The 22,599-nt window shown below is 33.7% G+C and overlaps 2 protein-coding genes across 2 annotated transcripts; one reads left to right on the plus strand and one right to left on the minus strand.

Moving 5' to 3' along the window:
- Nucleotides 1-1,393: 1,393 nt before the first annotated feature.
- Nucleotides 1,394-15,715, plus strand: LOC102591131 (uncharacterized). Its single transcript, XM_006349628.2, has 9 exons — nt 1,394-4,140; nt 5,311-5,452; nt 5,550-5,632; nt 5,925-6,163; nt 6,735-6,821; nt 8,308-8,407; nt 11,637-11,847; nt 12,000-12,937; nt 15,382-15,715. The coding sequence occupies exons 1-8, from the start codon at nt 1,774-1,776 to the stop codon at nt 12,851-12,853; spliced, it is 4,083 nt and encodes a 1,360-aa protein (XP_006349690.1). The 5' UTR covers nt 1,394-1,773; the 3' UTR covers nt 12,854-12,937; nt 15,382-15,715.
- Nucleotides 15,716-21,157: 5,442 nt separating this feature from the next.
- On the minus strand, nt 21,158-22,051 carry LOC102586387 (transcription repressor OFP12-like). The gene has a single exon (XM_006349702.2). The coding sequence runs from the start codon at nt 21,988-21,990 to the stop codon at nt 21,304-21,306; it is 687 nt and encodes a 228-aa protein (XP_006349764.2). The 5' UTR covers nt 21,991-22,051; the 3' UTR covers nt 21,158-21,303.
- Between the last annotated feature and the right edge of the window lie 548 nt (nt 22,052-22,599).

Here is a 22,599-nt window from a genome sequence, read left to right on the forward strand (position 1 = left end):
AGATATTTTAAGTTGTTAATTATTATTATTTATAATACTTTTTTGGTAATATTAAAATGATATGTGTTATTTTAAATATTTTAAAGATTTTTAAGTCATTTGTGATTATATATATATTCTATATTATTCAAAAGGAGTTTATGCCCAAGTTCTACTATATAATAAATATAATATATAATATTCAAGAAACTTCCTTTTAAAAGTCCCACAAGTATAATATATAATATTCAAGATTGAGAAAAGTCCCAATCTTGAATATTTATATATTATATTTGGGCCTAAACTCTCTTTTATAATATAAAAAAAATAGTAGAATAGAAAATATTATATAATATAATATAGTAGTATTATATAAATAACAACAATCCCAAAGTCAAAATTTCTTGCCCCACATTTTCATTTTAATATATTAAACAAGTATTAAACACATTCAAAAAATTTCCCTCTTCTTTTAGCACACAATGAATATTAGATTACGACCGTTCATAATGACTAATGACGAATATAACATAAAATCAAGGTTAAGTCAATAATAGTAAATAATTAATTCGAGTGATTAAATATAAAATTGTCACAAAACTAGTTTATAATGAAGTCATGTAAGATCATTCTTAATATACTAAAAGAGGTTAACATCCTTAACTCCATGGCCATTCAACAAATGAATTTTAGGAAATAAAATACGTGTTACACTTTTCATCCTGAAATAAACAGAGATCCATACTTTTTTCCTTTAATTATCATTTTCAACATTCAATATTCATTTAAATCTACTCGATTAATTATGATTTACGAGAAATAAAAATCCTTCTAACATCTTTAAGTTAACTTTCATGTTTCAACAAGACTTTGCTTGCCATTTAAGTTATCGTATAATAATTCACATTGAAATGTTAATATTGTGAGTTGAAGATACAATGACTAATATGAGTTTTCGAAAAAGTAATCATAAAACCCATATTAATTAATATACAGTTTTAGGTAGCTTACTTAAAATAAAAAATAAGCCAAATAAAAATTGATTTACTTAAACGATTGGTTCAATTTGAATCAATTTTCATCCAAATTGCGAGCACATTAATTTAAGATCTTAAAAAATAATTTGGAGAATAAGTGATTAACGTTGATGATAAAATAGGAAAAAGTAATGAATAAAAGTGAAAATCTATTTTAAAATTACTAATTTACTTCTTTAATGTGTTTTTGACCATTAATTCAAGTATTCAACCATACTTCAATTTTTATTCAACATTACTATTAATCAAAATATTATCCAAAGGCTGTTCATATTAGGTGGAGCAATAAATATTTTTGACTAAATATTTATTTTAGGAAAAGAGGCAACAAATGGAGGGAAAATGAAAAAAATAAATAATTGATTCTCCCTCCCAAATTACAATTAGTCCTCCTAGCTTCTTACCTCGAAAACGTAAAAAAGAAAAAAAATGGTCTCAAAACTTTGTACTAAAATACAAGAAAACCCACCTTTCTCCTCTCAAACAGTAGCTGCCAATTTCTACTAAAACCCACAAATTCCTTTCTCTCACTAAAACCCCAAATCGTAACGCCTTTTAATTGAAGCTCAAAATCTTCTCTATGATGTCTCTGCTTCACCGATTTCATGGTCCTTAAGATTTCTTGGTGAGCTGAATTTTTTTTTTTTTTTTTTTGTTTGAATCAATTGGGTGTACTGTTTTAGGGGTTTTTGTGGTTTTGATGGGGTTTGTGTAAAAATCTAGTCTTTTTTGGTTGATAGAGAAAAGGGGATCAAGAATGGATGAGGGGTTGATAAGTGGTAGTGTAGAGAAACATGGGTTGGATTTGAATAGGGATCCGTCTGAGCTAATGGAGACTGATTTGACTGTGATTGACTTGAATTCCAGGCAAGATCTTGATTTGAATGAGTCTGTTAAGGAGGTATGTGAGAATGATGATGAAATTAAAGGTGTCATTGTTGATGTTGATGAGTGTGATAAGGTTGAGGTAGGTGTTGGTGAAGTTGGGGAGGAGGTTGAGGAGGAGAATGTAGTGGAAGTTGTTGTTAAGAAGCGGCGAGGGAGACCAAAGAGGGTGGTGGGTTCAGTTCAGTTGGAGCTTGAGAAGAAGGGTTTGGGTTTGATGTCAAGTGGGTTGAGTCCTTCTGAGGAAAAAAAGTGTGATAAGGGAACAGCTGTTGGAAATGGCGAAGAGGGTCAAATTGAGGACAATGTAGCTGGTGAGCCACATGGCAAGGGTGATGCCACGAAGGGCAAAGGACGGAGAGGGAGGAAAAAGAAGGGGTTGGTTGCTTCTTCACCAGGAGGACAAACTGAGGAAGGACGTGATGATTTGGTAGGTTTTGAAGGTGGCAAAACAATGAAGGTGGAGGATGGCATTGATTCCAGTACCCAAGTTCAAGTTGATGAAAACAATGTTAAGGGCCAGGATACGCCTGGCAGGAGAGGCAGTGGAAGGAAAAGACTTAAAGTGGATTATACTGAATTGCACGAAGATGAATTCACTGACGATGAAGAAATTGATGTCAGTACTGATCAGTGCGAGATTAAGCCTGCAAGGAGAGGCAGAGGGAGGAAAAGAATGAAAGTGGAGGGTACTGAGTGTCTTGATGATGATGATCAAGTGAAAAGACAGAAGGTGAACACTATGGGTCAGTTTAAAAGGGTCTTGAGGTCCCAGACACTGGCAGTTACTGATGGTGAGAAGGATGTTTTTGAAGTGAAGGATGCAGGTGTGTCCAGTCCAAAAATAGATAATAAGATTGATCCTTCTGACAAAATACTTAAGACAAGGGTAAATGATAATGCAACCCCGAAAAAGAGGGGAAGGCCAAAGTTAAAGGGCCGTCGTGGACGACCTCCGAAGATGCAAGGGAGAAATGAAATTTCCAGTCTGACAAGTAGCCAAAAGAATAAATCGAGGGGTCCCAAGAAGGGCATGAATTATGAAAAAGCAGATGGTTCTGTTAGGGGTTCAAAACATCTAAAGGCGAGTCAGACAAGTGCTGTGGAAGGGGTGGTTAACATCAGAAAGGAGAAAGACACTGATCAAGCAAATGCTGAAGCTAATTATGAGGGTCCTAGAGATGGTCAAAATAGAAGGTTCAGCAGTAATCCATATCGTGTGAAGAAAAGTAAATTGAAAAGAAGCAAGCCTGAGGTGATGGAATCGGGTCTTAGGGAACAAAAGCAGGTCATTAGAAATCAGATAATTGATATGCTTGTGAAGGCAGGTTGGAATATTGAGTACAGGCCCAGGCTAAAGAGAATGTATAGTGATGCAATTTTTTATGATCCTGAAGGAAGGCAACATTGGTCAGTCACTTTGGCATACAAGAAGCTCAAACAGAAAGTTGAAGCTGGGGATGCTGATGATAAGACCAATTCTGCGTTTACTCCTATTCCGGAGGAGGTATTCAGCACATTGTTCAGAGTTAGGAAAGAAAAAGAGATCAAGGGAAAAAAGAAGAAAAATGATGCTGGAAGTAAAATGAGCAAGAAAATGACCAACAAGAAGTTATCCAAGAAGCTATCTGCCAAAAACAACTCAGATAATAAAGGAAGTGTTGGCTCCAAAACAGGATACAACTCAAATGTGGCAGTACGGAGGAAAAAGTTGGGACCAAATACAGAAGATGGACAACGCAGAAAGCCCTGTGCTCTATTGGCTCGTAGCTCTCAGGGAGGGGTTGATTCAGATGGTGATGAGTTTATACTGTATGATGGGAAGCGCACTCTTTTAGCGTGGATGATTGATTTAGGGGTTATTCAATGTGATGCTCAGGTGCACTACGTTTATGGTGGAAGGAAAAAAGTGAGGCATGAAGGAAAGATCAAGGGGGATGGAATTTGTTGTGGCTGTTGTGGTGAGACACTGAAGCTTGCTGATTTTGAATCTCATGCTGGAAGTAAGCTGGGCAGGCCATTTCAGAATGTGATTCTGCAGTCAGGACAGTCTCTTCTGCAATGTCTAGTAGACTCATGGAATAAGCAGAAAGAAATTGATCCTATTGCATTTCATTCCGTGGATATTGTTGGTGATGACCCCAATGATGATACATGCAACATTTGTGGAGATGGGGGTGACTTGATATGTTGTGATAGTTGCCCCTCAACTTTCCACCAGAGCTGCTTAGATATTCAAGTAAGACTCAACTTCTTCTATCCTTTCGTTCTGTGTTTTCTTTCTTTTGTATTGTCTTAGTTTCTGCTAATCCTGAAAAGAGTACAATGCTCATTTTCTATAATACATCTAGTTTTGGATAATATATGTTAGGAAGACTCTCTTAATTGGTTTCCTAGTAAAGATTTTGTATAGATTAGTGCCATACCTCTTCCAGGTTCGATTTAGGTTCAAAAGGAAACAGAGAGACAGCAACGGAGCAAAGTGGAAAATCCACTGTTTGGCTCTTGGATAGTGTAGAAAGGCTTACCATATAAAGAAAGATCAAAATAGAAGTGTAAGCAGTAGAAAGAATTAGGTATGTTCATGGGAATATATTGCATATTCTTTTGTTTGTTCAAGAAGATAGTACTTTTGGTATTCAAAATATGGCTTGAGTTTTTGTTCAGCAGCTACAATCTGGGTTTCATATTATTTATCAAAAGGAAAAAGTATTGCCTCAGTTCCAGCCGTACTCTTAAGTCATGGATGTTTGTTGCAAGAATGGGAAAAGGAGGTTCTTGGACCACCTATTAGATGGCTGGCTAAAAGAATAGTTGGTCATTTCAAATTGTAATCCCTGGTGCTCTCCCAGCTTAGAGTATGTTTGGATGAGCTTATGACTATAAGCCAAAAGCCATAAGTTGGGAATATTTTTGTTATTTTGGCTTAAAAACAAGTGCTTAAAAACAAGTGCTTAAAAACACACTTTTGTTTTACTCAAAACACTACAGAAATGCTTAAAAACTATTTTAGCTTAAAAGCACCTAAACTAAGCCAATCCAGATGGGCTCTTTTAGAGAATAGTAACTGTGTATTATATCCAAACAGTACTTAGGTAGTACTTAAACCATATATACAATTGGAACTCTAGAATGTTCCTATTTGTATCTATAATCAATCTAGGACATCAATGATAGAAATAGTGTCATTAGAGTAGAACTGATTACACCAAAAACAAAGCAGTAAGATAAAATTTAGCTTAATCTTTTGCATATCATTTTCTATGCCCTCAAAGCACTTGGAATTTCTCTCCTTCCTCACGGTCCACCAGATACATGCAGGGATAAGTCTCCATCTAAATCCAAACTGGCCCTTACTCTTAAAATTGCTGAGCATAAGTATGTCTTACTGTTTTTGAATGTGTTGCAGAAGTTACCTTCTGGAGATTGGAGATGTGTTTATTGTTCATGCAAATTCTGTGGGACAGTTGTCAGAAACTCCTCGGAGAATGATGTTCAGGATGGCATGGCAGTATCTGAGTTGTTAACATGCCATTTGTGTGAGGGAAAATGTATATTTCGAATCCTCTTTTGTTAGTTATTTTTTTCTATAAATTTGTAAAATGAATTTGATGAACTAGACAAATTTATCTGCTTTGGCTTTTGCAGTCCATTTGCCTTGTGTCCCCGGTGACAGTGCTCTCGGTTTTGATACCAAAGATCTATCGTTTTGCGGAAAGGGATGCCAGAAGGTATTGCACTTGTCCAATTAAATAGATTGCAGTTTTTGCAACTTCTAGTTCACATTGTTCCCAGCCTTGAAGAGGTTATTTAGTTCATTTGTCTGTCACATGCACTTAATGAAATCTGTTGAAAAAGAAGAGAGAAGTTTCCAAATCGCTCTCCAATCCTCTGATGTATTCCTGCATGTATATTAACTTTCTTCCTCAGACTAAGAGTAAACTATATTTATACAATTTGTATATACATATACATATGAGTTTCTATGCACTATGCAGTGAAATAATCTCACATGTTCAACAGATTTTTGAGGGCCTGCAGGTGCTTCTTGGTGTAAAGCATGACTTGGATGAAGGATTTTGTTGGAGACTTCTTCAACATCGTGATTTTGGCAGGGATACAAATTTGACTGACGATCTAGTAGACATTGAATGCAATTGCAAGTTAGCTGTTGCTTTCTCCATTATGAATGAGTGTTTTGTGCCCATTGTTGACCAGCGAAGTAAAATCAATGTAATTCAGAGCGTTGTTTATAGCTGCGGGTGAGCATCTCTGAAGATTGTGATAATATGTTCTCATGAATTTATATTAAAGGCGATGGCATAACCAATTTGTTGCTATTATGACCTTTTCTGTTCCCGTCTAGTCATGCTTTGTTTATAAGTAATGCCATTTGATGAATTCCATATAGAGTTTGTTTCTTCTGTTAGTTCTCGATATGAAGTGTGGAAAGTGTTTGTTGATTTTTGGATCACTGAGTCTATTGTCCAGATGGCGTTAGAACAACTAGTAATTCCCCTGCTCAAGCTAATAACTTTTAATTTTCTTTTTTCTTGTTAACTCAAATCATCAGGTCATGTTGATGGTATTGATGTGAGATTATTTTTTAGTTTTTCCCACTGAAAATACTACCTTTACCTTTTCATTGAATTCTAAATTTTGATTCTGTTTTTTTTATACTAAATTTTTTCTGAAAAGTTGTCCTTGTTTTAATACTACAGTTGAACACTAAATGATTCCAGTGATGGTGTACATGGTTGATAATTAAGGCACTTATCTTTCTTTTATAAGTTGATTAAGAAATTTATCCTTATTTTCCTCTTTGGATCCCAGGTCAAACTTTAGGCGGCTGAACTACAAAGGGTTCTATACTATTATTCTTGAGAAGGGTGATGAACTTATCTGTGCTGCATCCATAAGGTGAGTGCTAGTTGAAATTTTTTAGTCTTCGTTGGAGTATTTTCTATTCATAGTGATCTTAATTCTGTATTGCATCCAAGTGCTTCATGACCAAAGCATATTGTTTTTTTTTTTTGGCACCACACGTGGAATCCCCTGTCTAGGAGTCAACTGTGGCTCTGTTTCACGTTTACTCCCATAATGACTCCAACCCCTAACCTCATGCTTGGAGGTTGAGGTCCTTTCCACTACATAAACAGTGAAGAAGCAAACATGAATTGTGGCGGCATTTTTAGCATCAGCTGAAGAATCAAGTGAATTATTATAACTGAATCTGTTAACTTGAAACCTGCAATATTTATTACTGAAAAGCTGGGCGTTGCAGTGCTAGCTCTGAGCATCCTAGGTCCCAGAACTTGACGGCTCAATGCCCAGAAAGGGATGCCTCAATGATGTGTGCATATTAATTGGCAGAAACTGGGAGCCTCAGCCCTTCAACATCCAAAAATAGTTGCATCAATACCAGAAAAGTTCTACTGCTTTGTTCCAGAAGAACGGTTCCAATAAAGATACTTTGTGATAATATGATCTAGGCTATCCTTGCTACGGATTACTTGGTTACTATATTTGGTTTGTTTCTGGCTAGGTTTGTTGTGATTAATTGACATATTACTTTTGCTTAGTTAGCATTCTGGAGGCACTTGAATGGACAGATGTAATATGAGCGATTCTCGTCCTTCTTGAATAGTCAATATAGAATCAGTAAAGGTTGTGATTGATGTAGGTGAAAACTTAATAGGTTATTCAAAGGCCAAACTATCTAATTTATTTTATTGGATATTTAGTTACCATCCCAGCCGAATTGAAAAGTTGGCCATAAGTATTAGTTGTATGCTGTGATATCTTTGTCCTTCGGGAAGGCAGGAAAGAACATCATAATCTTTTATACTATAAGCTACTCCTCCGTTTTAATTTGTTTGTTTGGTTTTGACTTGGCATGGAGTTTAAGAAAATAAAGAGACTTTAGAAGAGAATGGAGTAGTATCTTTTATACTATAAAATTTACCAAAATGCCCTTTAATCTTGTGGTCTTAAACATGCCACGTGGAAAGTTGAAGTTAAAGAGTTACCAAACATAGAAAGAGGTTTTACTCTTGCTGAACTATGCATGGCAATAATCTAAATTCATATCTAAAATACCGGGCTGAACTGGTTGACTGGCTAGCGTACTTTGTAGCCTAGAGCAAAAGCTAGGCATATGCGATATAGGTATTCCATTAAGGGATGTAACATACTACTTTTGAATATCGACGTTCATGCTCTAAATTGATGCTTGATGATGTGGCAATCTCTTAATGTTCTTAATATTTTTTTGTCACTTCTCTTGTGCTAAATGAATTCTGGAGAAATTTGTAGTAGTGGTATCTAGTATCATTTTAGTTTGACTCTCTCTTCTATTCAAGGATTGTGATAATAACAACTGCAAATGATTCTACTCTTTACGTAGGATTCACGGGAATGAAGTTGCTGAGATGCCATTTATTGGAACCCGATATATGTATCGTCGTCAACGTATGTGCAGTCGGCTTCTCACAGCAATTGAAACGGTATGATTATGTAATAAGCTAGTTTGATGCCTCTTGACATTTTTAAAGTGGCATGCTACTTATTGTAAAGAGTTGATATGCCGACCCCTGTATTTAGAACCCACCTTTATTTTCTATGATGGACGAAGTATACTAAATGTATTGACTTGAACTTATGTTATGTGCTTGAAAAGAAGTTGGAAACTTTACCAATTCATTATTCAAAAAACAGTATTGAAGTATGATATTTTTGAGTTTTAAACAAAGTATATACTAAAATAGATTGAGAATTTTGAAGGACTTTTGTTTAGTAAAGCCTTTTATTCAATTCTTTTTTTCCATTGGAGGTAGATATTTGATGACAGTTGTGTAGAGTCTTATGTTTTTTAAAAATGATTTCTATAAATAAAAGGTCATATATTTATTTGATCATTTGTAATCTTCTTTAAAAACCTATTCCAGGTAAGTTTTAGGAATAAATGTTACAACCAGTGTTCTAAAAGATTTTTTGGGATTTGGTCGGGGCTCGCCCCTTGATGGGGCACTTGTAAAACACCCTGAGGCACATGTATGAGTTCTGTGAGGCTTATGCCCCAAGCGCTTGACTGTGCTCCTAAAGCATGCGTAATGCTCAACGCTCAGGACACACTCAATAGTTCTAAGCAAATCATGTGTCAAATTCCCCAATTAGCACCCTCAAATTCTTAAGTCACACTACTAGTAAAAGATCTAATCATCTATAGAAAATATGAAGATTTAGATAACTCAAATAATGGGCGATAATGTTGCCTATTTTATGATTGAGAATATTATGAGGGTGAACACCACTAGACAATTTCTTCTGAATATAGACAGTTGAACTTTATACATTCACTTGCAATCTAAGTTGCATAGACTCTTCAGTTTCTGTGATGCACATGTGTCGACACGACATGAGTTTGGGATTCGTAACCGATTTGGTCAACTGATATTGGATACTTTGACCAAAATCAATGGAGGATTCGGAACAGATACAATGATAATTGTAATCAAAACAAAAGCTAAGGTGAAATTGAAGAGAATGGAGTACGTTGTAGATATTAATTTCTATTCCGTCCTTTTCCTTATATCAACTTCTAGAATTCTCCTCTTGATTAATATCTTTTCCTCAGAATACCTAGTAAGTTTTCCACATAATGTCTCATAATTTAGACATATAACTCTATCTATAGATATTTAAATTATTTTTAGCTGAAGCCTCAAATCATATCGGTACCCCTGATTCTTAAAATATAGATCTTGAAGGATCTGCACGTTTATCGGACACCCTCACCGAGTCCAAGCAACTAAGCTTGCTATTGATTTTCATGTCTTTGTTCTTTTTCTCAAAAGTATCAAACTTTCTATTATTTTACTATATGAAAGCTACTTTATATTTCTTCCTGAAAGAGTAAGCTTTAAATTATACTGATAAAGATTTAATTATTTTGGTTTAGAAAGGTAAAACATACGGTCTGATAATATTATTTAAGAAATTGTGATTTTTTTGGTTGTTTGAAAGTTAAGACGATATTGTTAATTTGTATCTCATGATAAGTTTACTACAACTGCATTTTTATAATTGTATAAACATACTAGATTTTTTTTATTTTTAGGAGCTTTTCTAATTCCTTGCAATTTTCGTGAATGTTTGATGTATTTCTCATATTTTCTTGTGTCATTGTGCCATTTCATTGATTTATAAATTGAAATATTTGAAGAACTATGAGGCTTATGCCTCGGGGCTTGAATCTCTTTTTGTATTAAGTAAAATGCATTGCCTCGCCTCACCTCACCTCACGCCCTTGCCTTTTAAAACCCTGGCTGCATCTTTAATGTTTAGGATGTCAGGTTTGATCAACAATCAGTTGTTTACACATAAGGTCCATCATTTGGCTGAGACTATTGTTATGGAAGTCTGAAAACAGGGGAGATGTATGCAAAACTTGAAAACTAAATGGGAGATATCTGTTATTTGAGCGGACCTTGGGGGAGGTTAATGTAATTAACCCTTCTCTTTTACCGCGGCTCAGAGAAGCCATCATGTAGTTGTATAAACTTAAAGTTTTTTCATTTTTTATTAAAAATTTTTTTCTTTAATTTCTTTCGTCTTCTCAGGTGATGGCAGATTTTCAGAGTAACTCCTCTTTGATGTTTTTATCAAAGTTATATGATGCTGTCTTTCTTATTCGACTTATATAATCTTCTTATTACAGTAAATATTTTTCTCTGTGTTTTGTTTCACCTTCAGGGTCGTTTGGTGTGAGGGATAAAAATAAATAGTGATGGGATAAAAATTTTGTATCTTGTTTGGTTGCCATGTTTGGGATAACTTATCCCACCATTTATATCATAGTGATGGGATAAGTTATCCTATATACATGATGGGATAAGTTATCCCAGGATAGCTAATCCCGGGATAACTAATCCTGGGATAACTTGTAGTTGTTCCCAACCAAACGACCCCTTCAAGTCTTGCATATATTGTAATCACACTTTTGGAGGTGGGCCAGCATCCCCTTAATGCTGATGAATACATATTGCCAGTGTCAAAAAAAGTCTTGCGTATATTATTGTTAATTGCTTACAGCTATTATTTGAGTTAGGCCTAAAATCAAGTCCAGTTTTAGAATACAGCTGTACATTCTGAAATCCAAAATTCATTAGAACATATAACTGTTTTTCTGTCTCTATTTACTGTTCAAAAGTCTTCCAATGAGTCTTTGCAGCAAAACCTTTTCCTATCGAATTGATTGATTTACAATTTGAACTTCTCAACATTAACAGTGCTCTTAGCCAGTGTATGGGTCTGGGTTCTACTTTCTGACCTATTCTTGCAAAGTTGAGTCAATCTAAGATCCCCCGAACATAGTGAAGGTACCACATGTCCACACCCATAGAAACCATCATTTATCTCTCTTCTTCTTCCTCCCTTGTGCCTTATCTTTCCAACTGGTTTTCAAAATTCTGTTTTAGTCGCCAAGGCCAAACTACAATCTGGATTATGAATTACAGATTTGGTGTCATTTGGTAGAGGAAAAAGAGGTGAAGCAGCCATATTTGTGACATCATGAGATGTAACAAGTGTTATCATGCATGGAAGCGTATGCTATTTGTATGGAAATGTGGAGTTGATTAATCTGAATGTGTATTCTAGTGCTCTGGAGCCAAAGAGTATTTCTTTGCTCTTAAGCAGCTACCTGAAGTCTTTTCTTCTTGAAAATCTTGTCAGGCTCTTTGTTCTCTTGGTGTTGAGAAGCTGGTTATACCTGCTATACCAGAACTTAATGAAACATGGACGAAGGTTTTTGGTTTCAAACCCCTTGAAAAATCAAAGAGAGAGGAAATGAAGTACATGAGTATGATAGTGTTCCCTGGCACGGATATGTTGGAGAAGCCTCTATTGAAGGATCAATCCAGTGAAGGCCAAGTTACTTCAACAGGTATCTGATATATATTGATGCTGTACTTGTTTAATGCTATCTGTCTTTTCAAGTTCTTTGCTTCTCATGATGCCTTATTAAGTTGAAATAACAAATCAGCTTCAATATGTGCCCGAGGACTGGAATTACTAAAGTAATAAGCTATTTTTCAGGGTCCAATGCTGATGCTTTCTCTGAAGTCAAGCTCAACCAGGATGATAAAAGTGCTACTTTCCCTGTTGAATCAAGTCTTGATATAGCTGATGGCGTCTTGAATGATACGTCCGAATGTAGAAACAGTCTTCCTTCTCATGCTTCTGAACCTGATGCTCATCAAACTGAAAGGATAGCTAATTGCTCTTCTGCACAACCTGGTTATGGAACTATCCCCTCTGATGTAACAGACGAACAACATGGGATGAAGATGTATCAACATTGTGGAAGTGGGATGGAAGGCAATGCACTAATTTCTTCTCCCGTGGCACCTATATCAAGAATTCATGAGGAGAAAGCCATTCACAGTATGGAAGATAGTAAAGAAGCTGTCAGTTGTCTGCTAAAAGGAGAAGTTGAGTGTCTGAATAATGATTCCGATTCTGTTGACAAGGTTTGCCAGGGGACATCCTCTGTAGATTGGCAAAATAGAAATGAATGTCACACACTTGAAGTTCCTGCAGGAAAGGAAACAGTTGCTTCAAGTGAAATGACTTCTGCTTTGATGTGTGATTCAACTGGTTCGGTAAAAGCTACTTCCGAAGCCTCCCATCAGATGGAAAAAGTTGTGGATTCTTTAGATCTACCTGTTTCTAATGGCTATATTTGTGATAAAACATCTACCTCAAACTCTTCTTGCTTGAATTCTCCTTTGGCAAGTCAAGAAACTTCTCATGAAGTCATGAGAAGTAACATCAATGACCATAAGGAAGTTTCTGTGGATGCTCATGTTTTGTCCCTTGATTCAAAGTCTCTCCATGATGTAGCTCAGTTGTCTGCAAAATCCACTGAGGAACTGGAGTCTTGTTCATAATTAGTAGTTTGTCTGGTTTTGAACTCTGTGGCAGTACGAGTACCTGTGATGCTCCTGTGGTGCTAGTAGAAGGATGCTTGATATGTAAGTTCATTTCTATTGGCTTTAGACTTTTCCTTCCTTTAAAAGTGACATGGTTTTGTGAAGCAGTCAATGGTGTATGAATTGTTTAGTTTTCTATTCGACTTTTAATCTATAAGCTATTTAACATGATAGCGAACCATATACAAAGTTTATATAGAAAGAGCTCTTCAAAGATGTGTTATTTTCTGCAGTGATCCAATTATATACCTTATCTGTAGACTTCATATAGCATATTTATTGGAATGTATGAGTTATCTCTCTTGACGACATGCATGGCTCTTTAGTTTCCCTCCCTCCTAGTGGTCCATGTGATGACTTGGGTCATAATGTCTAAATCTCTCTTGGCTCCTTCCGTTACCCCAGCATTGAAGTAGTTACTTTGTACCTTATGCAAATAGTAGTTTTTACTAATCAACTTGAAGCAACTTCCCAAAGTCTTAGTATGAAGTGATTTGATAGAAGCTATTAAATAGTCTCTGATTGAAGGCCGTGACCATATAAAATCAAAGTTTGAGATATGTATTTAGGCTATTGTTGGTATGTGCTTTTCTGAACATGGCAGATTACTCTCTTTTTGTCTTTTAAGTGTCATGGTTGTCTTGAACCTTTCTTCAATCTTGTTGAACCATTAGATCATTGAATCATGTGCTCTGATACCACTTGTTGGGTTCTGAAGGGTGATTAGGGCGTCATGCGGAAGCTTACAATTTGCAAATCATATAGTTAATAAATCAGATAACAAAAAACTTATGCTAACAATCAAAATATTATTATATCAAAACTAATATAAAGAAAAACATTGAAACTTTAGAGAGAATAAATCTCTCCATAAACAAAAGTCTTAAACGACTACATTGTGGATGATATTGTTGTTGTGTTAGAAGAAACAAACCTATATTTATAGAGTCCTAAAACCTTTCCTACTAGAAAAGGAGTCCTAAAAGGAGAGAATAAATCAAATATAAAATAATATTATATTTTCCTTTCAAGAAAAAGTAAAAACATTTAATGGTAATGTTTGTTTTTCTTTAAGGAAAATAATCTTAAATTATGATAAGAAAATCAGGGCAAAACCCTAACAGGTTGTTGTTAGAATAGGAATATATATATACAATCCTACTTAGAATAGGAATAAATATAGTCATAGAAATAGGAATAGTAAATTGTATCCTACTTGGTAAAAGATTATATTGTAGTGTCTATAAATAGGGTTTTTTTTGTAATAATGTAGACAACAATAATTCAATATTATTCTTTTCCAATATTTCTCACATGGTATCAAGGCCTCGACGATTTTGGTAGAGGATCAAAGAGCTTCCGTTGTTGGCGGGTGGCTAATACTCATATATGCCGCCCGTCTAGCCAATGATTATGTTAACAAAAGTAGGGCCAATGATATATGCATGAACCCTATATTTAAGGGAAGACAACTTAGTCAGATAGGTCATCGTGTGTCAATTTTCGGTGACTTTCTAGGGCTGTTTGTGTTTGCCCCATATCCATTGGTATTTGTGTAGCACTGTGTCATTTTTTTGGTATAGACTTTTTCATATTTAATTTATGTAGCACTGCCATCTTTTTGCCGACTACTTTTTCATATTTAATTTGTGTAGCACCGTGCCATTCTTTCGGTGACTACTTTTTCTTTTCATATCTAATTTGTGTAGCACTGTGCATCTCTTTGGACTACGTTTTTATTTAATTTGTGTAGTATCGTGAATTTTTCCAACTACTTTATCATATCTGAATTGTATAGCATCGTGTGTCTTTTCGGTAGCTCTTCATATTTGATTTGCGTAGTTCTATTCTTGTCTTTCTGGTGACTCCTCAAATCTGATTTGTGGAGGGTTGTGCCATCATTCCAACTCTACCCATATAAATTCTCTTTTTCAACATGGTCGTGCCATCGATCCGACCTTTCCTATATAATTTCTATTTTCTAGTTTGGTCGTACCATCATTCCAACCCTATCCAGATAATTTTATTTTTTAGAATATGAGCACTTTCAGCCATCAAATCTATTACTCTGACGTATGAGCATATTTCGACTAGTTTTTCAGTGACTTCCTTGTTTAATTTTATTTTGCGAAGTCTAGTGATCAACTTGTAGATATCTCAGCAACCCCTCATTAGTCCTCGTATTAATTACATTTGTAACGAGCTAGGTACATATGATTTGAATGCACTAAGCTTGAGAGGGAGTGTTAAAATAGGAATAGATATATACCATCCTACTTAGAATAGAAATAGGAATAGTCGTAGAAGTATGAATAATAACTAGTATCCGATTATATTGTAGTGTTTATAAATAGGATCTTTTTGTAATAATGTAGACAACAATAATTCAATAATATTCTTTTTCAATATTTGTGTTTCGTATTGCCAAGTTTGTTGTTCCTACAGATTGTTTTACATTGAGCTCTGAATTTCTGTTTGTGTTGCAGGTAGGTCGTGTAGATTTTTGAAGATGTAATATGCTAATTTTGATCTTTAATTGAGCGACAACTGACAAAGCCAAGTGTATATTCCTCCATGTAATTACTGACATGAACATATTCGGTGCTATGGTTTTTGAGTAGCTTTTTTCTTTTTGGTTGAAAGTTGTAGATGGTAACCCTACATGGCAGCGGATGAATGAGTATTGATAACGGATAATCTGACCTACACACTGGATTTGGATCTTTATAACTAGGCGTAGATGTAGGCTTTTATTGAGGTATGTATTTCATGTCATTCTAAAGCTTAACTTATTGAATGGTGAGACCATTCCTTCTGCTTCTTGCTCTGTAGTATCGTTTCCGTGGTAGTACTTTCAATTGCATTGCATAATTCGCTGCTATCACTCACAACTTTTGTGGAAGTTGGTTTTGTCCCGAGTTGATTTAATTGGAATTTCTTACTGGAGAGATAGTGCAACACTATCAATAATATAGTTGACAAGTTTCAGATTTGCCATTGGTCATTTAGAAAAATTTCATGTTTGAGAGGAATGCAGGAGTATTGTGATGGTTGGTTTGACCAAGTGTGGTGAGCTAGAGTATTGCTAGGGTATGAGAACAAGGGAGAAGTGGGTAGTTTGGAGAAGGTACCAATAAAAGAATTAACTTGATGGTATTGACCAACAAGGTTGTGGTGGAATTGTAAGTACTCCTTTATTCTTAAATAGAGGTTTCGGGTTCAAGCCCCTTTGGGTACGGAGTCACCTTTGTTAGGGTGCGCTTTAGACTTGCCATGTATAACTCGTGTATTGTTGATACTACTATGACTTGCCATGTATAGGCCATGTATTGTTAATATTACTGTGACTTGCTAGGCTAAAGATCCTACCAAATAAAATAGGGACAAGGCACAAGTACCTCCTAGACTATGATTGAAATCTCCTTGAACTCGTTTTTTGTAATTTTGTACACCTTTTTAGCTTACATGACATTCAAACATCTCTCACGCGCCTTAACTGTGTGGAGTCACAGAGTGTGCCTCGTAAGCCAAAAGGTGTATAAAATTACAAACAAATGAGTTCAGGGGTAATAGGATTTTAGTTTAGTTAAGGTGTCTCTGGAATTTCGGTCATAGTGTAGGGGATACTTGCGTCTTTTCCCAATAAAAATATTAAATAATACCGAAAAATCCTACCAAAGAAAAGATTTAATAATACCATGACTAATTCATGTATTATATTCTCTAGTACATTCCATCAAACGGAAGGTCGACTTTAGTTGCATTAAGCAACATGTATGTATTTGATGCTTGAGTTTGATCCTCATGTTATTTTTCTCTCTTTAACCTCTAGCCAACTCTACCAAAGGTATAATTGGTGGCAGTAAGGTTGATCATCTAATTCTTTATCATATTCTTAAGATTTCATCAGCTCAATATTTGCTGTTTTTGATGTTAATTGAAATGAAGAAGTTGCTGTGAATTATTATAGTTTTCTATAATGCTCAATTTCGAAAAGAATTTTCTCACTCACGTAAATCTATAGTCTTGTTGCAAAACAAACACCGTGAGATTCAAGTGTGAGGTTTAGTTTTGTGAGATTGATGCTTCAATCATGTATCAAATTTTCTATATGGATTTTGATTCAAATGGACATAATACATAAATGTGATCTTTAATTTGACCTCAATTAGTATTTATGCCATTCAATTTTGAGTGTGTATAAGTAGACATTTAAACTTATAAAAAGTGGAATAAGTAAACACATGTCTCATGTGGTTCTTTATCATGCGATGTCTTATATGATGTCCTACACATATTATGCCACATAAGACGTGTCTACTTTATGTGTCTACATGTGCTAGATTTTACTCCTATCTTGACATGATCACATGAGTTATACTTGAATTTGTACGGTTATCATTTTTGGAGGAAATGATAACATATTTTTGTATGACGAATTTATTGGTTCTTAATGTAGAAAAGGGAAAATCAGTCCAAATCTTTCTCGTCATAGTAAAATTTACAGATCAATTAGTATGAGACTTTTTATTTTAAAATTAAAATTAAATTATTTACGTAACGTAAACACAAGGATACGAATTACGTGTTACAATCTGAAATCCTAAAAGGGTGAGCTTTGTTTTGTTTTTTCGTTTGGTGTTTTGATAGAACGGATTTGCGCTGCATAAAAGTCCCATTTGGGAAAAAACTTTTTCTATCAAGATTTTTTTTATATTCGACTTTTAATTAAGAGAAGAACAACCTTATTCGTGCACCAGTGATTTGGTGAAACGCTGCAACTTTCAAGAAGGATTATGGCCGTGTGATGTGTCTGCTTTATTTTGGTCTATATATTATTCTAAATTTCTTTTAACCTGTTCTATTTTCCATTATTTCAAAGTTGAAAAATAGTTGTTATTCTTAACTATTTTTGGAAGTCTTGTTAGATATAAATTACTGATCTAATAATGTTATTATTATTATTATTATGCGTTTTAAATTGATTAGCTATACACAAACTATAGTTCTTCAAAAGTAAAAGCACTTCTAATAAATATATTTTTGATAAGAAGGCCTTCCTCCTAATGAATCCTTTGCAGGCGCAATTCAAATCAATCAAATTCAATACAAATTTTTAGAAACCGAGAAAAATGAAAGAGAGAAGTTGATCGATCACATGAGACTAACACATCATGAGTGAACATCATAACTTTATATTATATCCACCATCAATTAAGTTGGCCATATAATATACTAATAATTTGTAAAATTATAAACCAATAATAACCCAACTTGTGTTCAGAAACCAAGTCATATTTCACTGGCATTGGCATCTTTGAATAAGAAAATAACTACTATTAAAATAGCACATGCATTTTACTGAGCATGACAGAATCTTGAACAATAACAGTAGATGAATTATGTTTTACACCCAAACAGCAAAAAATCAAAGTGCAAAACAAAACAAAGATTCTGTTTCATAATTTTGTCTTGAAGCTGCCCAACTAGTTCCTTCAAATATACCGGTCGGTTTCTTTCTTAATTAAAAGTTTCGAGTTCGAATATTGGATATAGGAAATTTTTAATAAGGATCGCTTCCCTCTAAATAGGGTCTTACGCGACGCGAATTCAGAATAATCGCGCTCCAATGTGGATATTAGACACCAAGGAGTGCTGCAAAATTAAGAAAAAAAGGTTCATTCAAATATTTAATCATAAATGTATTTATTTGTTTGCACTTTCTGTGAAACAAAAGCACGCCACATAAATACTACTATGTCATTATGTATTTGCCATATATAAAGTGACCTCGTGAATATTTTTATCACATTTTTGGTATATAAATAATAATTTACTGATGAAAATATATAACATGGTGTCAGTGATTAAACTTATTTTATATGTATCTATCTATATATTGTACGGCTAGCTGTATAAGATTATCATATATCAATGTACCAAAGACAAACTTCAATGATTTATTATTTTATATCTTTTTTCGAAAAAGAAGAATTTTAACAGATAAAGATTTTAAATTTCAAAAATAAATTATATGTGTACCCACAGCTTTTGTTGTTATCCCTAGAGACTAGAAGAAGTAGTTTCGTTCGAGTCTCCTTGATTCTCAAAAAATTATTACTTTCGCATTATTTTGTGGCGTCGTTTAACTTGACATGATGTCTTAAAAATAAAGTTTTTAAAATATATAATTTAAAATGACTTTTAAAAATTTATATGGTTGTAAATCATTTTATTAAGAATTAAAAAAAATAAAAATCAAATTATTTCTAATTATAATACGGTGAATCTTGCTATCGCGCTAAAAATTGAAACAAACTTAACTAAAATCTTTCAATATTTAGAAGAACCTAATTATAATCCGATTATTATTTATTATGTCTTGCAGGTCAACTTTGAGGAAATTGAGGGATCCGATGGTCTGTCATAACTTTCGCCAAGAAAACAATATATCACATGTTTTGTCTAGAACAAATTTCAAGCTAATGATATAATCTAGATGTAATAAAATAGCTCGTTTTGATAATTTACTTGTAATCACTAATGCTAACAGTGGTAATATAATGTTAAGCGTTTAACCATATATACTATAATGTATCCTTTCTAACAAAAAGAAAAAAAAAAAAGACATCACCAACAAGTTGATTGTGTTGGAATGGTAAGTCCCTTTTCATTCTTAATAAAAAATTTCGGATTTGAATCTTTTTGAGTATGCAGTCACCTTTGTTAGGAAATATTTTTATCCCGATCTGAAGCTTTTCGATGAGAATACAAATTTAGTTGTCTTATGTGAAACTTTCAAATGCGAATTCATACTTAATCGCGCTTCAGTGTGAATGCTATATATCGAAATGAACTATTTTTATCTTAACTCGTATAAATTGAGACAGCAAGAGTAATACTTGCTACTCCCTTCGTCCCATTTTATGTGACACACTTTTATTTTTAAATTGTTTCAAAAAGAATGTCATCCTACTATAATTACAAATATTTTAATTTTAAAATTCTCTTTTATCCTTAATGAAATAAATCTCAACCACACAAATACTCAAGAATTGTTTTATACCATTTTTTTTAATTTTAAATATCGTATCAAGTCAAAGAATGTCATATAAAATGAGACGGAAGGAATATAAAATATTGGTTAATTTTTGCATGTGTGGGGGTACGTAGTACTGCAAAATCACGATACCCAAAAATGAAAAAGTAGAAGGCTTTTGGGGAGACTGTCCTGTGCTGTGCCTGCCATAAAGAAGCTATAGGCTCCAGCCTACTAGCGGCTACTTAATTAACCTAGCCTTCTCCCATTTCCACAACGGCCTTGTTTGGTTGCAAAAAGTCATTTTCCCCATAACTTTTTTTAGTTTATTTTCAAAAAGATTATATCTTTTCTTTTTAATATAATATTTTAGTTTTCATAGTATGTTTAAAACTGTAATATTTAATAAGAAACATGTTTATTAAATAAATCTATTACTCCTTTTGTTTTAATTTTTTTGGTAGTTTAATTTGACAAAACTTTAAAAAGATATTTTGTGGCAAAGAATTATTTCATAAGGGTAAAATGATGTTTTAAAGTTAAATTACTACTTAATACTTCCTCTATTCCATACTAAGTAATTGTTGGACATGTTTTCGTAGTTTTTAAATAAGTAAATTGTTGTTCAATAAAGTTATTGAAAATTTCTTCTGTTTTTGTCCTTCTTTTATATTTTCTATACGATAATTACAAAAGAGTTAATTACTCATATTTATAATTTTACAACTGAATTTCATATTTTCAAGAATAATTTAAGAATATTTAAAAGGACAAAAATGAGAAGTGATGTTCAATTTCTATCTCAATTTTTTTTTTAATAGATGTGCATTGTTTCACATTCACTTAATAGGGAGCAAATGGAGTATTACTACTGAAATATGTCATTTTTTTTAGATTTGACCAATATGAAAAGTAAATTTATTAAATTATAATTGAAAAATATAAAATATGCATTTAACTTAAATTGGAAAAAAATCATTACTAATTTTAACTTTATTTATCTAAAAAAAATTTGGGAGAAAAAAGCAAATTATAATACCTTATCTAACCAACCAAGCAACCCCTTAAAATAGTGCCAAAAAATAGGGATATCCCAGAAAGTATTTTTGTAGCAAAATTGATTTCTAGATCTAGAAAAACTTGAAAAACAATTACCTAAGACAAATTACTGAAAAAGGATGATAAAAAGCTTCAATTCGTGTTATTCAAGACAACAGCTAGTATTTAGTAGCCGGGGACCAAATTAAATCTCTCAATAATGTACACCATGTTTAATATCAACACCACGTAACATACATTTTTTATCGGTACAACATATCAGATAACTCTATCTACTAAAAATAAAATAAATTAATGGAACTCTAATAAATTATTCATCACTTGGATTCTTGTAACACTTACTTGTGCTGCTGGACGATAGATCTAAATGTTGTGATTTTGATTCCATGAGACATACAATAAGGTCAGAAAATGCACCAACTATATACTTATGTGTGCTCTTTGGATTTAATGTAAAATAACACATAAGAAGTTCATGTAACGATTCCCAATTGCCTCTTATATCACTTAATCCACGTGCCTCCACCATTTCTTGCATCGATCGTCGAAAATCCAAATACGGGTCGGGTGAATCCGTTGGAATCGCGATGCTCCCCTCGAGGGGAGCATCCGATTCCACGGATGATGAGGTGGATGCTAAAGAGGAAGAAATTGACGATGATGAGTCGATAATAGAATTGGAATGGCCCGGGCTAGAAAAAAAGAAACGCTGAGAAGCGTAAATAGTGGCTAAATCAGGGGTATTATTGTCTAATTCGTAAATATAATCGAAAGACGTAGGAATATTATTAGAGTTGCACTCTGATGATGATAAGTCGTAAAGAGAGTTGAAGTTTTTAATGGAATTGCAAAAATGCATACTACGATGTTTTTGTTGATGACGTTGATTATCATTATCATTATCATTATCATCATCGGAGGAGGATTGTAGGGGTAATGAACGTTTGAGTTTAGTGAAACAAAGATTAAAGTTTGTTCCAAGTGTAGTTCTTGGCATATTGTGAGGGAAATGGAGAAGGCTAAAGAAGAAAAATTGTTGGGTAAAGAGTAGAAGTGATGTGAAGAATATAAAAGTAGAGAGAAGAGTTGGGGAATGGAGCAAATATATATACATATATTATAAGATAAGATGTCGTAAAAGTTAGTGTATGGATTACCTGCCCATAATTAAAAGAAGTTTACTTGTGTTTTGTGTTTACTAGGGACTAAACACATTGTTTGTTTTCTTTCTCAAGTCACAATTCTAGTTAGATATTTTTAGATATTTTTTTTCATTGAATAATTATTTAAAGTAGTAGTAGTTTAATAAGTTAAAAACAAATTCCACAAGTGACATTTTATATCGATTGTATTTTATCATCCTCTAATATATCTTATCTTCACTGCTACTCCCATTAGCCCCCATCTCGACCACCTTACCCCCACCTCCACTTTCTAGTATTTGCTTATATTATGAACAAAAATATTTTTAAAATAATAATATTTTACTTGTAAGGAACTACTAAAATACATTTTCCAACACTAGTGATGCTAATTTAACCATTTTAATTTCTCTTTGCCTTAAATTAGGGTAAAACTAGAAGAAAAATCTTACTAGGATCTTTTC

This window comes from Solanum tuberosum, unplaced genomic scaffold (genome assembly GCF_000226075.1).
Source record: "Solanum tuberosum cultivar DM 1-3 516 R44 unplaced genomic scaffold, SolTub_3.0 scf00110, whole genome shotgun sequence".
Taxonomy (NCBI): domain Eukaryota; kingdom Viridiplantae; phylum Streptophyta; class Magnoliopsida; order Solanales; family Solanaceae; genus Solanum; species Solanum tuberosum.